Source organism: Lampris incognitus, chromosome 1 (genome assembly GCF_029633865.1).
Source record: "Lampris incognitus isolate fLamInc1 chromosome 1, fLamInc1.hap2, whole genome shotgun sequence".
In the NCBI taxonomy this organism is placed as follows: Eukaryota; Metazoa; Chordata; class Actinopteri; order Lampriformes; family Lampridae; genus Lampris; species Lampris incognitus.
In genome coordinates this window covers 74,889,370-74,905,682 of record NC_079211.1, presented here as the reverse complement: position 1 = coordinate 74,905,682, position 16,313 = coordinate 74,889,370, and the positions used below count along the sequence as shown (strand labels likewise).

General features: G+C 50.3%; 1 protein-coding gene across 2 annotated transcripts in view; it reads right to left on the bottom strand.

Moving 5' to 3' along the window:
• The window catches only part of grin1b (glutamate receptor, ionotropic, N-methyl D-aspartate 1b), a 90,059-nt gene that overhangs the window by 37,706 nt on the left and 36,040 nt on the right, over positions 1–16,313 (bottom strand). For both annotated transcript variants that reach the window (XM_056283673.1, XM_056283681.1), the window contains 5 exons: positions 8,522–8,696; positions 5,455–5,605; positions 2,564–2,650; positions 2,013–2,148; positions 196–323 (listed from right to left, as the gene is read on the bottom strand). In XM_056283673.1, coding sequence (XP_056139648.1) covers positions 196–323; positions 2,013–2,148; positions 2,564–2,650; positions 5,455–5,605; positions 8,522–8,696 — 677 coding nt within the window. The remainder of the gene's footprint in view (positions 1–195; positions 324–2,012; positions 2,149–2,563; positions 2,651–5,454; positions 5,606–8,521; positions 8,697–16,313) is intronic.

The window sequence follows — 16,313 nt, the reverse complement described above, 5'->3', positions numbered from 1 at the left end:
AGTAGTCTTGGTCATTTTATTGATATGAAGTCAGTTTAGTGACTAAAACATGAAACAGAAGCAGAAGAACCACGTGAGTAACTGGAACATTAAATTTTAACCAACCAGTTAGCAGACAGTTATCTGTAAACTCTGGCATAGAAAACACACCACAAACACACACAACACAACACAACACAACACTCATGTACTTACACGCTCCTGCGTGCCAAATTTCCCATCAGCCACCAGGTGGACCTCATAGGTGAAGTTCATGTTCATGGCCAGTTTGATGAGCAGGTCAATGCAGAAACCATAGCAGCACTGAGGCACGATGGGCTGACCTGTCAGGGGGAACAAGGCTGGTTCAGCAGCTTCCTGGCTAACATGCCAGGCTGTTTGTAGGAGAGGAAGGGGTGCTCCCTCTCACTGTCATCACACACTTTATGTTACAACTTCTCTCAGTGAGTATGTTTAAAGGCAAGAAACTAGTTCAAGGGGATATTTGGATTAAAGGAATTACAAGCCTTGAAATGATCAAGGCTCACTTCATAAATAAGATATAATGGACACTGACAGATGCCACCATGATGTAAAAGTGGATCTGATTAGCGTTTAGGGTTAGACAGCAAAGAATCGAAGGGTTATCTTTTCTGTCATATATAGCTGCCCTGACAAATACATCAGAATATTGAGGCTTCTAGGTGATGGCATGTCAGCCCCAGTGCTCAGCAACAGCAGCTCTGAGTCAGTGCCCTTCACTGTGGAAACGGGTCAAACAGGGATGCATCATCGCACCCACCCTGTTTGCCATCTTTATTGCTGCCATACTCCACCTCATTGGTGATGAGTTGCCACGGGGATCTCAATTCCATACAGAACTGACGGCAGGCTCTTCAACCTTAATAGGTTCAAGGCCAAGAGCAAAGTCTGCAACACCACCATCATGGAGCTTCATTATACAGACAACAATGTCATCGCAACACAATCCGCAGAGGACCTCCAGGATATTCTGAATGCCTTTGCTAAGGCATACAGAGCCCTGGGTCTAGCATTAAACATCAAGAAGACCCAGGTCCTATATCAACCTCTACCCAACAAGCCATCTACCTAGCCCACCATAAAAGTGGACAACAAAATTATTGAAAATGTTGATCAATTCCCCTACCTCCGCAGCCTTCTCTCCTCAAAAGGCGACATCGACTCTGAGGTCAACCATCGCTCAAGTTGTGCCAGTGGCGCTTATGCCAGACTCAGGAAAAGGGTCTTTGAAGACTGAGACCTAAAGACCCAAACAAAACTCCTGGTCTACAGAGCTGTTGTTCTTCCCACCCTGCTGTATGGAGAGTCATGGACCACCTACAGCAGGCACCTGAGAGCCCTGGAACACCACCACCAAAGATTATTATGAAAAATCCTGAGGATCAGCTGGAAGGACAGACACACCAACATCAGCGTTCTGGAAGAAGCTAACATGACTAGCATCACCACCACAATAATGCAGCACCATCTCCGATGGACGGGCCATGTCATCCACATGTCCAACACACGTCTCCCCAAACAGATCCTGTACTTGCAGTTAAAGGAAGGACAGTGAGCTCCCAGCGGGCAAAAGAATGTTTGAGGGACAATATCAAGACCAGTCTGAAGAAATTCAACATCACATCGAGCAACTGGGAGCACACTGCACTGGATAGGCGCTCCTGGAAGAAATCCGTGCAGGAAGGAGCTGCACGTCATGAAATGGAGCTTCACTGGGCGGCAGAAAAAAAGCAACAGCACCGCAAGGAGAGAGAGAAAGAGGCCCAACCACCACCACCAACTACCACCACTTTCCCCTGTCCACACTACACAAAAGTATGTGGATCACGGATTGGCCTCTACAGCCATCTGAAGACCGACAAGTAGACGGCCCAATGGAGAGGAGAGTCATATTTGCTTTGCGTTACTGCCGAGGATGATGGTGTGTGTGTGTGTGTGTGTGTGTGTGTGTGTGTGTGTGTGTGTGTGTGTGTGTGTGTGTGTGTTGGTACCCGGTATGGTTCCGTTAGGTCCGGTACAGATGACTTTCTTGATGAGAATGCCATTGACGGTGAATTCCTCCTTACATGTCCCATCACTCCTTGTGGGTTTGACGTAAACAAACGGCTCCTGGTGGATCGTCACGATCTGAACCATACACATTACAACAGTTACCATGGCACTAACACAAATTACACTGGTACACTGCTAGCATATAATACACCAGTTGCCATGGTAACAACATATAATACACCACGTTCCATGGTAACAACATACATTACATCAGTTACCATGATAATATGACCTATCTGGCACTTATTACATAATACTATTACACTATTAAACACTAATAGTAGAAGTAAATTAGGTAGCACAGTAGTAGTAGTAGTGGTGGTGGTAATAGTGGTAGTAGTTGTTGTATTAATAGAAGTAACAGTAGCAGAGGTAGTACTTGTAGTTACATTCATAGTATTAAAAGCAGAGTCCAGTAACAGTAGTAGTTATGTTAACAGGTTGGAGGTAGTAATAGAAGTGGTTATATTAATAGTAGTAATGTCTGCACCTTAAGTCTGGTTGACATCTGGTATCCTCGAGGTTTCTCCGTCTCTCCTCCAGGCCAAATGATCTTCCTCTGAGTATTCATCACCACCTACAGACACACACACACACACACACACACACACACAGAGGACTTGGGTCCACAGGCTCTTTCTCTGCTAGTGAGAGTAAGGCTGCTCAGGTTTGAAGGCTACTGTTAGCTGTTAGCTTAGCGACATATCTTGAGGGTACTTCATGAATCTACAATTGCAGAATCTAAAGTGGTGTTATGCTATTTGTCACTTTACTGCAAATATCTCATATGACACTGAAAAAAAATGTTCTTTGCTGTATAAAAAATTCAAATGTCATGTGCTCCTCCATTTCCCTTCACTTACCTACCATGTATGATGTGATCTGCTACAGCAGATGTACAACCACCCATCACAAGGACTATCACATCACGACAGACGTTTAAAGATGAGATCTGTGTCCAGCCAGAAACACACTTTTGAAAAGGAGACATACCAGTGCTTTTGGAGGTTTGATGGATTGTCCCATTGGACCGTGTTGAAGTCTAGAGAGAAGATTTAGTCAAATGTTCGCCTCTCAGTACTGAGGTGATCAGTAACGGTTGTGTCTGCTCAGTTTTGAGCGATGTCCAGCCAAATTCTAATGAAGTACGGTTAGCCTTTCAGCCAAAAACCACCAAGTTAGAGTCTTCAGCAGGGCTGGTCTGAGTCCAGTCCCAGTCTTTAAGGTGTCAAGTCCAACTCAAGAACACTGGGACTTAATCTTGCATAAAGACTGATGCCAGAACAGTACACGTCCAGTTAAACAGCACGACTGTAATTGTAGTTGTCTACTATCATAGTAAAAATCACAGTTTCACTACAGCTGATGGTTCCCTGCAGTGTGGGGGATGGTTTCCTCACAGTTTTAGCCACAGGCTTTGCATATCTAATTTCTGCCTGTAGGTTGGGATAAGATGATCAGACAGTGATCAGCGAGGCCCAGGGCTGCACAGGGCCAGAGTGATAGGCGTCCTTTAATATTGTGTAGCGATGGTCCAGAGTATTATGTCTCTGGTGGGACATTTAACATGCTGTCTGTATTTTGGCAGTTCGTGGCTGAGGTTTGCTCTGTTAAAATCCTCAGGGATACTCAGAATCAGAATCAGAATACTTTATTCATCCCCGAGGGTAATTGGGTAATGAGTAGGGAGGGAGTCTGGTGATCATCCAGGTGTTTTAATGCCTCTTTAACACAGGCCTGGGATGGATATGGACACCGACCAGAACAAATGACGCCGTGGTGAATAGAATGGTACAGTCGGTGATAAAGGTCTCTAATGAGGGCTGCATGATTTCTTCATCTCTGTGACATCCGCACACCAACCTTCGTTTATGTAGAAGCATATGCTGCCACCCCGTTTTCTCCCCGATAGCGTTGTATTGTGGTCTGCCTGGAGGAGTTGGAACTGCAGCAGATGAAGTGTACTGTCTGTGATAGGCTCACTAATCCAGGTTTCAGTGAGACACAGGGCGGCAGATCTGGAAAAGTCTGTTTTTTTCTGTTTAGGAGTACCAATTCGTCCATCTTGTTGGCCAGAGAGTGGACATTCACCTGGTGGCCTGACGGGAGCGCAGTTCTAAATCCCCACTGTCCCAGTTTAACGAGCGCTCCGGCTGCTTCCCGCTTCAGCGTCTTCATCGTAGTCCACACAGGGCTGTACCAATCAAGACCTCGGCAAGACTTTTGTTCAATTAAAGTTGGTAAGAAAGTGTGTTGAGTTTGTGCAGTGGACAGTTGGAGACTTGAACGTTCTTCTCTGCTGTATGTGATCAGTGAGGGGGCGCTGGAAACTAAACAAAGAAACAAACACAGAAAAAGTACAAGAGCGCAGAACCGAGGCGACCGTCCACGGCGCCATCTTGATGACGTACACGCCTGCTCTGGTCTGTATAGCACTTTGGCCAGTGTGGGTTGTTTTTAAATGTGCTCTATACATAAATTTGACTTGACTATATGATTTTTTAATGCACTGGTATCGGATCGGTACTCGGTATCGGACGATACGCAAGTTCAGTTATTGGAATCGGTATTGGGAAGGAAAAATTGTATTAGAACATCTCTAGACTAATGTTTTCTATTGTCTTGTATCCTGTGTATGTGCATGGTGTGATGTGCGTCTCCACTGTGTGCATGTGTAGTCTGTCCTCCTCCCAGGTCTCCATGATGATGGCGGTCGCCACCTGGACAGTGCTTGGCATCCTCCTCGTCACATTCTTCATATATCTTATGAATCCATACCGTTTTGTCATCCTGTTTCAATGTTGTATCCTTCTCTCACTAAGATGTGTGACTAATGTCTTTTCTTGTCTCTTCTCCTGTGTGTGTGAATGGTGTGATGTGAGTCTCCCCTGTGTAGTACATGTGTAGTCTGTCCTCTGTCAGGTCTACATGGTGATGCTGGTCGCATGGCTCAAGTCCTGGGCTGTTCTGCTGGCATCTGGACACTACTTGACATCCTGCTCATCATATTCTTCATATATTTTGTCATTCCATTATAATTGTGTTATCATCTTTCAATGTTGTATAAATTGTGTAAACACAACATCATTGCACGTTGTCCATCTTGGGAGGGAGATCGTCCTCTGGTGCTCTCCCTGAGGTTTCTCCCTGTTAAAGGGTTTTTAGGGAGTTGTTCCTTATCGGACGTGAGGTTCTAGGGACAGGAAGTTGTGTTGCTGTAAAGCCATATGTGTAATTTGTGATATTGGGCTATACAAATAAAACTGGCTTGACTTGACTGCAAACAAGTCTTGGTTCAAAACAAGTAAACCTGTGCTTTAATAAAAAATAAAATATTGATTAAAGATAATCTGTGATAATCTGATAAAGTAAGCGGTATACCTGCGAGCCGTTGAACAGCCCTACTGGGACCAGGCGTCCAGGTTTCTGCTGGTAGTTTAGGATGCTGTAGGTGGCGAAACGTCGATCACCATCATCATTAAACTCGATCCGACCCGTCAGACCGTCAGGGTACTTGGATGACATCAGTACTCTGCAGACCAATCACAAAGCTTTGGTTCATTTTCACCAACAAATTGAATAAATACAACAGAAACTACAAATGCTCCGTCACTGATGATGTAATTCCCTTGCTTCCTCCAGGATTAGCACTAGTGCCATCTGTGTTGGCATTAGCTACCTATGTAGCTAATGCCAACACCACACAACTGAAACACATAGGTGGGAGGCTAGCCAGCTAAATATAGCAGCAAATGTTAATACGCAGACAAAATAATGAATATGCACACCATCCATTCTGACACCTCATATCACAGCAAACCATGCAGCCCCTCTTTGTTCTGCGTTTTGTGATCGTGTAAGTAAGTTATAACAAATGCATACATCCACCACCAAGATTAGACATTCCTCCATGTTTGGTTTGGTGTGTTTGAATTGAAATCTATGGAACAGGAAAGTGTAGTATTACAGCTGTGTAACACTGCTCGTCACTGGGAGCTGCCTCGTACAACCACAGTATTCTGTTGGCTAATGATCACTTTCAATGGAGCTGTCAGGGACTCAGTACTTTGCTTCAGGGCACTTATTGAAGGAGGATGGAGTCCTGGGACAGGATCCAGTCCTCCGTGACCCCGATATGGATTAAGTTCGTATAGATGATGGATGGAAGGAGTCTTTCCAAGCGACTGCCTCAACACAGATTCCTCCGGGCGGTCAAGAGTTTTGAACCGGCCATTCTACAATCTCTGAAGAGAGTTGATATTATCACTGAGTAACATGATGAGAGGAGATGAGTTGTTATGTAGATCATACAGACAGACAGAGGAGAGAGGAGAGGTCATGAAGGGATGGTTTATTATTCCACTGGAACTTTCCAGCTGAACAGACACACAGTGAGGATTAAATGAGCTTCAGTGGTTCTGATCCACCGGACTTCCTGGCTGCTGTATAACTGATCCTCTTTAAAGGTTTGTTAAATACAGAGGAACCTCATTTAGTCATACAAACTACAAGTAAAACTAAACCACCCTACAGTCCACCCTGCCTCATCCCACAACCAACACATCACTGACAGACAGACAGACAGACAGACAGACAGACAGATAGATAGACAGACAGACAGACAGATAGATAGATAGATAGATAGATAGATAGATAGATAGATAGATAGATAGATAGATAGATAGATAGATAGATAGATAGATAGATAGATAGATAGATAGATAGATAGATAGATAGATAGATAGATAGATAGATAGATAGATAGATAGATAGATAGATAGATAGATAGATAGAATGAAACAAATGCAAAGTGTAACAGAGGACATTTGTTAGCATGTAAATGTGCAGGACTGTGTTTGTAACTTCTCTATGTGTGTTGTTAATAACAGAAGTGTCCACGTTGCTTTCAGTGTGTAAACATGAATCAGAGGACAAGATGGACGGCCTGTGAGTGAACCTGCACTATGGAAAGAGTTTATAGATATGACTCTTCTCTACTACTACTACTACTACTACTACTACTACTACTACTTTCAGCTGCTCCCGTTAGGGGTCGCCATAGCGGATCATCCATTCCCATCTCTTCCTGTCCTCTGTCACACAAGCCACCTGCATGTCCTCCCTCGCCACATCTGTAAACCTCCTCTTTGGCCTTCCTGTTCCCTGGCAGCTCCATATTCAGCATCCTTCTCCCAATATACCCAGTATCTCTCCTCCACACATGTCCAAACCATCTCAATCTTGCCTCTCTTGCTTTGTCTCCAAACCATCCAACCTGAGCTGTCCCCCTAATATATTCATTCCTAATCCTGTCCTTCTTCATCACTCCCAATGAAAATCTTATCATCTTCATCTCTGCCACCTCCGGCTCCACCTCCTGTCTTTCAATCAGTGCCACTGTCTCCAAACCATATAACATAGCTGGTCTCACAACCATCCTGTAAACCTTCCCTTTAACTCTTGCTGGTACCCTTCTGTCACAAATCACTCCTTACACTCTTCTCCACCCACTCCACCCTGCCTGCACTCTCTTCTTCACCTCTCTCCTGCACTCCCTGTTACTTTGGACAGTTGACCCCAAGTATTTAAAACTCATCACCTTCATCATCTCTACTCCTTGCATTCCACTGTCCTCCCTCTCATTCACGCATAGGTATTCCGTCTTGCTCCGACTGACTTTCATTCCTCTTCTCTCCAGTGCATACCTCCACCTCTCCAGCCTCTCCTCCACCTGCACCCTACTCTCGCTACAGATCACAATGTCATCTGCAAACATCATAGTCCAAGGAGACTCCTTCTCGATCTCGTCCATCAACCTGTCCATCACTATTGCAAACAAGAAAGGGCTGAGAGCCGATCCTTGATGTAATCCCACCTCCACCTTGACCCCATCTGTCATTCCAACCACACACCTAACCACTGTCACACTGCCCTCATACGTATCCTGCACCACTCCTACATAATTCTCTGCAACTCCCGACCTCCTCATACAATACCACACCTCCTCTCTCGGCACCCTGTCATATGCTTTCTCTAAATCTACAAAGACACAATGTACCTCCTTCTGTCCTTCTCTATACTTCTCCATCAACATTCTCAAAGCAAACATCACATCTGTGATGCTCTTTCATGACATGAAACCATACTGCTGCTGCTGATCATCACCTCTCCTCTTAACCTAGCTTCTATTACTCTTTCCCAAATCTTCATGCTGTGACTGATCAACTTTATACCTCTGTAGTTGCTACAGTTCTGCACATCGCCGTTGTTCTTGATGCGTATCCACTAAAGTATTATTTAAATCAGCATGTCTTGTCTCATGTGACTCGTTATTTTTTTTCACATGACTGAACACAAGAGAGCAGCACTCAGATCGCACCCACAACATTTAACCTTTCACCCAGTGTTGGCAGACATGACTGAGGTGAGTCAGTGCTGAGACACCCACCTTTTGAAGAGAGGTCCGGTTCTCCAGATGTTGGTGTTTCCCACGCAGCCCCGCGGAGGTTCTGTGATGTTCTCCTTCTCAAAGAGCTCCTGCAGTGACTGACCCACAACCGACACGGCGTCTGCGATGTGGGCCGACTCATTCTTACCGTTTATCAGCTGAAGACCCAGCAAGCCTGGGAGCACGCACGCACACACACACACATGTGCACAGACGTGCGCACAGACGTGCACACACACGCATATGCATACATATCACATACACATCATATACATACATACCCATACACACACACACACACACACACACACACACAAACACACGTGCCCGCACACAGAAAAATGTAAATCACATATATGCACACCAACACACACACAAAAAACAAGGTTAGCTACAGCAAAGAGGGTGAAATTTTGCACACATACGCACACGCACACACACACACACACACACACACACACACACACACACACACACACACACACACACACACACACACATAATCAAATCAATCATAGGCCTAAGTGGAAAAAGTCAGGAATGTGAATCATCAGTTTTGATTTCCAAAGACACACACGCACACTCATGGGGCTTCAGGCTTGTGTCTGCTAAAACTTTAGTTGACAGGTTGACAGGCAGTGTGTGCACCGTCACTTTAACACATGCAGGAGAGAGGGAGCTGCACTCCAAAAACACACAACCCTTTGTCTCTGCAGAAAACGACTGTAACACACTGTGACACTGGGGACTCAACTGGTGGAAATCTACACCACACACTCCTCACACTGCTCTTAAACATGGCCACAAGTATCCTTCAGCTTAGTAGGAACAGCCCGCTAGCAGTGCTAGCACACCTCATAGAAAACAATGGCAAACCTGAGTTCTGCAAACAGCTCCTTGCTATCAGCCGCTGTAGTGCAGCTGCATTAGCTAGTGCAGCTGCACTAGCTAGTGCAGCTAGCTAGTGGTTCCTGTTGCTGCTGTGCTGATGAGTCTTGCTGTTTCTGTGTCAGCTGAACCACTCATGCAGCCAATCAGTGTGTGATGCAGACAAACCGCATGAAAATCCACGATGTCACAGAGCTGCTCTGCGGCTCCTCTCTGGAAAATAGTTTCAGAAAGAGCACTTTTAATTTTCCATTAAATGCTAAATTGCTCAAAGAGTGAAACAAGCTATGAGGCCAAACAAGCCTCAAAAACCTGGCTGCACTGCTTTAATATGTATAGTGACATAAAATATCTACAAACATAAAAGAGATTCCCAAATGTCCACACCTGCTTATGATAGTAATTTTATCAGCTAGCATGTGGTGTCTACACAGGAAGTGGAAGTAATGTATGTGTTAATCAATGGTTAATCATCACTTGTTTGTATGTACAAATGTGTTATTACACACTGATGGAATGTTTTAGGTCTGAGGTTTGTCTCAGAGACCAGTGTAGAATTGCTGACCCTGATGTTAACATATAACATTATGTTCTTACACACTGATGGAATGTTTTAGGTCTGAGGTTTGTCTCAGAGACCAGTGTAGAACTGCTGACCCTGATGTTAACATATAACATGTTCTTACACACTGATGGACTGTTTTAGGTCTGAGGTTTGTCTCAGAGACCAGTGCAGAACTGCTGACCCTGATGTTAACATATAACATTATGTTCTTACACACTGATGGAATGTTTTAGGTCTGAGGTTTGTCTCAGAGACCAGTGTAGAACTGCTGACCCTGATGTTAACATATAACATTATGTTCTTACACACTGATAGAATGTTTTAGGTCTGAGGTTTGTCTCAGAGACCAGTGTAGAACTGCTGACCCTGATGTTAAGATATAACATTATGTTATTACACACTGATGGACTGTTTTAGGTCTGAGGTTTGTCTCAGAGACCAGTGTAGAACCTGCTGACCCTGATGTTAACATATAACATTATGTTCTTACACACTGATGGAATGTTTTAGTCCTGAGGTTTGTCTCAGAGACCAGTGTAGAACTGCTGACCCTGATGTTAACATATAACATTATGTTCTTACACACTGATGGAATGTTTTTGTTGTGCCCGCGCACCAGAACCAGACCCGTGTGGCGAAACCCAAGACAGACAGACACGAGATGACTTCAAAAGCCACAAAGGGAGGTTTTATTGTGGGAGGGAAATGTATGGTGAAAAAAGGCGTTCTGTTAGTGGGATGTGTGAATAAACTATGTGTGGTGTCCCGTGGTTTGCGTGAATAACTATGTGTGAGTGTTTTTAGCCAATGTGTGGTGCGGTAGGTAAATGACCAGGAGGTGTTGAAAAAAATGTGCGTGCACCTGGCGAGAAAGTCCAGTCCGTGATCCAAGAGGGGTTGTCCGAGAAAGTCCAGGTCCGAGATCCGGGAAGTCGAGTCCGAAAGGAGGGGTCCAGATAGAGGGACAAGGGGGGAGATCGCAGGAGAGGTCCGGGGAGAAACGTGAAGGTCGCTGGGGACGAGGGAGACGCGGGGAGCCGTGGAAATCGCAGAGGGAGAGTCTTGGGAGGAAACAGAGACACGAAGATAAGACACTGGGGAATAAACAGAATGCAAGGAACGCTGGAGGGCTTGTCAGAACTTTACCGCAGGGTTCAGTACGTCGAAGCACCGAGAGACGTTCTGGGAGGCTTCTTGTAGAAGGCTGCCTGATTGCCACAGGTGTGCCTGATGGATGATGGCAAACACCTGGTGCAGTGCAGCGCTCGTCTCCTCAGAGCGCGAGCCGAGCCGAGTGCTCGGATGTTTCCGGCACGTCCGAGCTGGGGGAGTGGCTTGAACGTGCCGGGGAGGCAGCTCGGGGCGGTGTAACCACAACAGGACCCCCCCTCCTACGGGAGACACCGGGCGACCGTCCGATGGCGTTGGGGTGGGCCCGATAGAACTCCTCCAGGAGTGCGGGGTCGGCCAGGTAGGACCAGGGAACCCAGCTGCGGTCCTCGGGCCCATAGCCAACCCAGTCCACCAGGTATTGGTACCCACGCCCCCGGCGGCGTACGGCGAGCAGCTGGTCGACATCCCAGACCATGTCACCACCGTCGAGGACCCTGGGGGGTGGAGGAGCTTGGACAGGGGGAGACAGGGGGCTGGTGGCTACCGGTTTGAGGCGCGAGACATGGAAGACGGGATGGATCTTGAGTGAGGTAGGGAGATGGAGACGCACCGCCGAAGGGTTGACGATGCGGTCGATGGTGTAGGGACCGACGAAGCGGGGAGCCAGCTTCCGGTTGAGGGTAGGGAGGGGCAGGTCCCGGGCCAGGAGCCATACCCTCTGGCCAGGTCGATAAGCTGGGGCCGGCACTCTCCGCCGGTTGGCGCTGCGCCGGGCCCGCTCTGTAGCTCGCAACACAGCGGCCCGGGCGGTCTTCCAAACACGCCGGCATCGGCGGAGATGGGCCCTCGTGGACGGGACCGCTACCTCCAACTCCTGATGGGGGAACAGAGGGGGTTGATAGCCCAGGGAACACTCGAAGGGGGACAAACCGGTAGCCGAACTCTCCATGGAGTTGAGCGAGTACTCCACCCAGGGCAGGTACTTGCTCCAGGAGGCGGGGTTGCTGGTGGTAACGCAACGCAAAGCCGCCTCCAGGGCTTGATTGGCCCGCTCTGCCTGCCCATTGGTCTGGGGGTGATACCCGGAGGAGAGGCTGACCGTGGCCCCAATCCCCTTACAGAAGGCCTGCCATACCTTCGAAGTGAACTGGGGACCACGGTCAGAGACAATGTCCAGGGGAATCCCATGAGGTCGGACGACGTGGGAGACGAGAAGGTCCGCCGTCTCGGCTGCAGAGGGGAGTTTGGTGAGGGCAACAAAATGGACGGCCTTGGAAAACCGGTCGACAATGGTCAGGATGGTGTCATTGCCTTGGGACACGGGGAGGCCAGTTACAAAGTCCAAGGCAATGTGGGACCAAGGTCGGCCGGGGACAGGAAGGGGGCGCAGGAGACCTGCTGGAGGGCGATGGAGAGCCTTGCTGCGGGCGCAGGTGGTGCAGGCTGCCACGAACTCTCTGGTGTCTGCCTCCATGGTGGGCCACCAGAAACCCCTGCGGATGAAGGCCGCCGTTCGGTAGACACCGGGGTGGCAGGCAAGATGGCTGGAGTGGCCCCACTCCAGCACCTGGGGCCGGACAGAGGGAGGCACAAATAGCCGGTTCCGGGGTCCATTGCCTGGGTCGGGATGGGCGCGCTTGGCCCTTCTCACCACTGATTCGATGGCCCAGGTGACGGCGCCCACCACCCGGGCCGGGGGAAGGATGGTGTCTGGGGCGTCAGGGGACCCCTCGGGAAACAGACGGGAGAGGGCGTCTGCCCTGACGTTCTTGGTGCCCGGGCAGTAGGTGAGGGTGAAGTCGAACCGGCTGAAGAAGAGAGCCCAGCGCGCCTGCCTGGGGTTGAGCCTCTTAGCCGTCCGTATGTAGGTCAGGTTTTTGTGATCGGACCATACGATGAACGGCTGCCCTGCTCCCTCCAGCCAGTGTCTCCACTCCTCTAGGGCGGCGTGGACGGCCAGCAACTCCCTGTTGCCGATGTCATAATTCTTCTCCGCAGGACTGAAACGCCGGGAGAAGGCGCACGGGTGGATCTTCTGGTCCTCCTCCGACCGCTGGGAGAGGACGGCTCCGATGCCCGTGTCCGATGCATCCACCTCCACGATGAACTGTCTGCACGGGTCCGGGTGGGCGAGCACCGGAGCCGTTGTGAACAGCCTCTTCAGGGCCAAGAAGGCGGCTTCCGCCTCCGAGGTCCAGGAGAAGGGGCGGAGGTTGGAGGTGAGTGCAGTGAGGGGGGCAGCCACACGGCTGAACCCCCTGATGAAGCGCCGGTAGAAGTTTGCAAACCCCAGGAAGCGCTGGAGTTGCGTCCTGTTGGTGGGCCGTGCCCACTCCTCCACCGCTCGGGTCTTCCTGGGGTCAGTGCGGACGAGCCCCTTCTCCACGATGTGGCCAAGGAACTCCACGGAGGCGGAGTGGAACACGCACTTCTCGGCTTTCACGAAGAGCCTGTTCTCCAGCAGCCGTTGGAGGACCAGGCGGACATGCTGGTGGTGTTCCTCCTCAGTCCTGGAGAACACGAGTATGTCATCCAGGTACACCACCGCGAACGTGTTCAGCATGTCCCGGAGCACGTCGTTGACCAATGCCTGGAAGACGGCCGGGGCGTTGGTGAGGCCGAAGGGCATAACGAGGTACTCGAAATGCGCTAGGTGGGTGTTGAAGGCCGTCTTCCATTCATCCCCTTCCCGGATGCGCACCAGGTGGTACGCGCTGCGCAGGTCCAGCTTCGTGAACACCGTGGCGTGAGTGGCTCGAACGTGGAACTCATAAGGGGGAGTGGGTATTTATGTTTCACCGTGATATTATTTAACATTCGATAATCTATGCAAGGCCTCAGGCTGCCCTCCTTCTTTGCCACAAAAAAGAAGCCCGCCGCCACCGGGGAAGACGAGGGCCTTATGATTCCTGAGGCCAGGGACTCAGTGATATAATTGCGCATAGCCTCCTTCTCTGGGACGGAGAGGTTATACAACCGACCGGTGGGAAGGGCGGCCCCGGGAAAGAGATCTATGGCACAATCATAGGGACGGTGAGGGGGGAGGGAAAGTGCACTCTCTTTACTAAATACAGGGGCTAAATCGTGATAAATGGAAGGAACACCAGTGAGATCCGTGGGAGGAGGCACGGGTCTGAGGCCGCTGGACGGGGAGTGGGCGGAGCGAAGGCAGTTGGCATGACACGCAACGCTCCAACCCAAAATCCGCCCAGTAGACCAAGAGATGTAGGGATCGTGCCGTTCCAACCACGGTCTTCCTAACACCAGGGGCGCTGTGGGGGCGTGCAAAACCAAGAAACGGATAGCTTCCACGTGAAGAGTGAGGGTGAGGGAAGCAGTGCTGTGTGTGATTTTACCAAGTGAACGTCCATCTAGGGCTTGGGCTGTGAGGGGTGTGTCTAGGGGGACGAGTGGAATGCCGGCCTGCCGGGCCAGCGAGGTGTCCATCAAACACTCGTCCGCCCCCGAATCCAGGAGTGCACCAACAGACAGTGAGCGGTTACCCCAGGTGAGAGTGACCGGAAAAAGGTGGTTGTGCTCCTTCTTGGGCTGGGGCTGAGGAAGGGTCGTCAGACTCACTAGGACACCCCTCACTAGTGAGCCGGGTCTTTTTGGGCGAGTCGGGCAGGCCTTGATATAGTGGCCCGACCTCCCGCAGTAGAGGCAGAGGTGGCCATGCATCCTCTGCTCCCTAACTTCCAGCGGGAGCCGTGACCGACCCAACTGCATGGGCTCCTCCTCCGGCCTGGATCCAGAAGCCACCCAGGGTTGCGAGGGGGAGTGTGAGGGTGGAGAGAGCCCACGGGACGCTGACCCAGGGAAGGCACCGGTAGGACGGACGGGGGTTGGTCTATGGGAGGGGCCAGCGCGCGGGGCGCGTTCCTGGCGCCGCTCCCGCAGCCGTTCGTCCATCTGGAGGGCGAGGGTGACGAGCTCGTTGAAGGAGGCAGGGCGGTCCCGAACGATAAGATCTTTGATGGGCTCGCTCAGCCCCCTCCTGTACGCGCTCTTGAGCGCAGTGTCATCCCACCCACTGTCTGCCGCGAGTATCCTTACCTCCAGGGAATACTCTGCCACCGACCTGGCTCCCTGTTGGATGGAATGGAGGCGGCCGGCAGCGTCCTGCCCGTCAGCTGGGTGGTCGAACACCAGATTGAACTCGCGGCGGAAGGCACCATAGTCCGAGGCGAGCTGCTCGGTATGGCCTACCGCCGCTATGGCCCAGCTGAGGGCTTTGCCGGTGAGGAGGGACATGACAAGGGCTACCTTGGTCTCTCCTGTCCTATACCTAGCTGGCTGGTGTTTGAACAGGAGCTCACACTGACCAAGGAAACCCCTGCACAGCTCGAACTCCCCACCGAAGGCCTTGGGGCAGGGGAGGTTAGGCTCGCACCGGGGGTCCAGTGGGGGTTGACTCGGACGGGGAACGTCGGGACCAGGAACGGGGAAACCGGAGGCCGAGCTGGGGGCAGAGACCGAGGCCAGGGCAGGGTGGTCGCTCATCCTGGAGACCGCTGTGGAGAGTGCAGCGATCTGCGCGGTGAGGGCATCTAACGTGCTCGTCGCGGCCTGGGAGCCGGACTGAAGATCGCTGATCTCTCCGGTGACACGGGTGAAGGCAGTAGTAAGCTCTAAGCAGAGAGAGGCAAGTTGGCAACTGTGACTTCTTACTACTGCCTCTAGGGGGACGGGGCTCAGGGGCGTCACAGGGACCGTCCGCTCCTTGGGTTTGCCTGGGTCCATAATGGCTTCGACGTTCTGTTGTGCCCGCGCACCAGAACCGTGTGGCGAAACCCAAGACAGACAGACAGGAGATGACTTCAAAAGCCACAAAGGGAGGTTTTATTGTGGGAGGGAAATGTATGGTGAAAAAAGGCGTTCTGTTAGTGGGATGTGTGAATAAACTATGTGTGGTGTCCCGTGGTTTGCGTGAATAACTATGTGTGAGTGTTTTTAGCCAATGTGTGGTGCGGTATGTAAATGACCAGGAGGTGTTGAAAAAATGTGCGTGCACCTGGCGAGAAAGTCCAGTCCGTGATCCAAGAGGGGTTGTCCGAGAAAGTCCAGGTCCGAGATCCGGGAAGTCGAGTCCGAAAGGAGGGGTCCAGATAGAGGGACAAGGGGGGAGATTGCAGGAGAGGTCCGGGGAGAAACGTGAAGGTCGCTGGGGACGAGGGAGACGCGGGGAGCCGTGGAAATCGCGGAGGGAGAGTCTTGGGAGGAAAC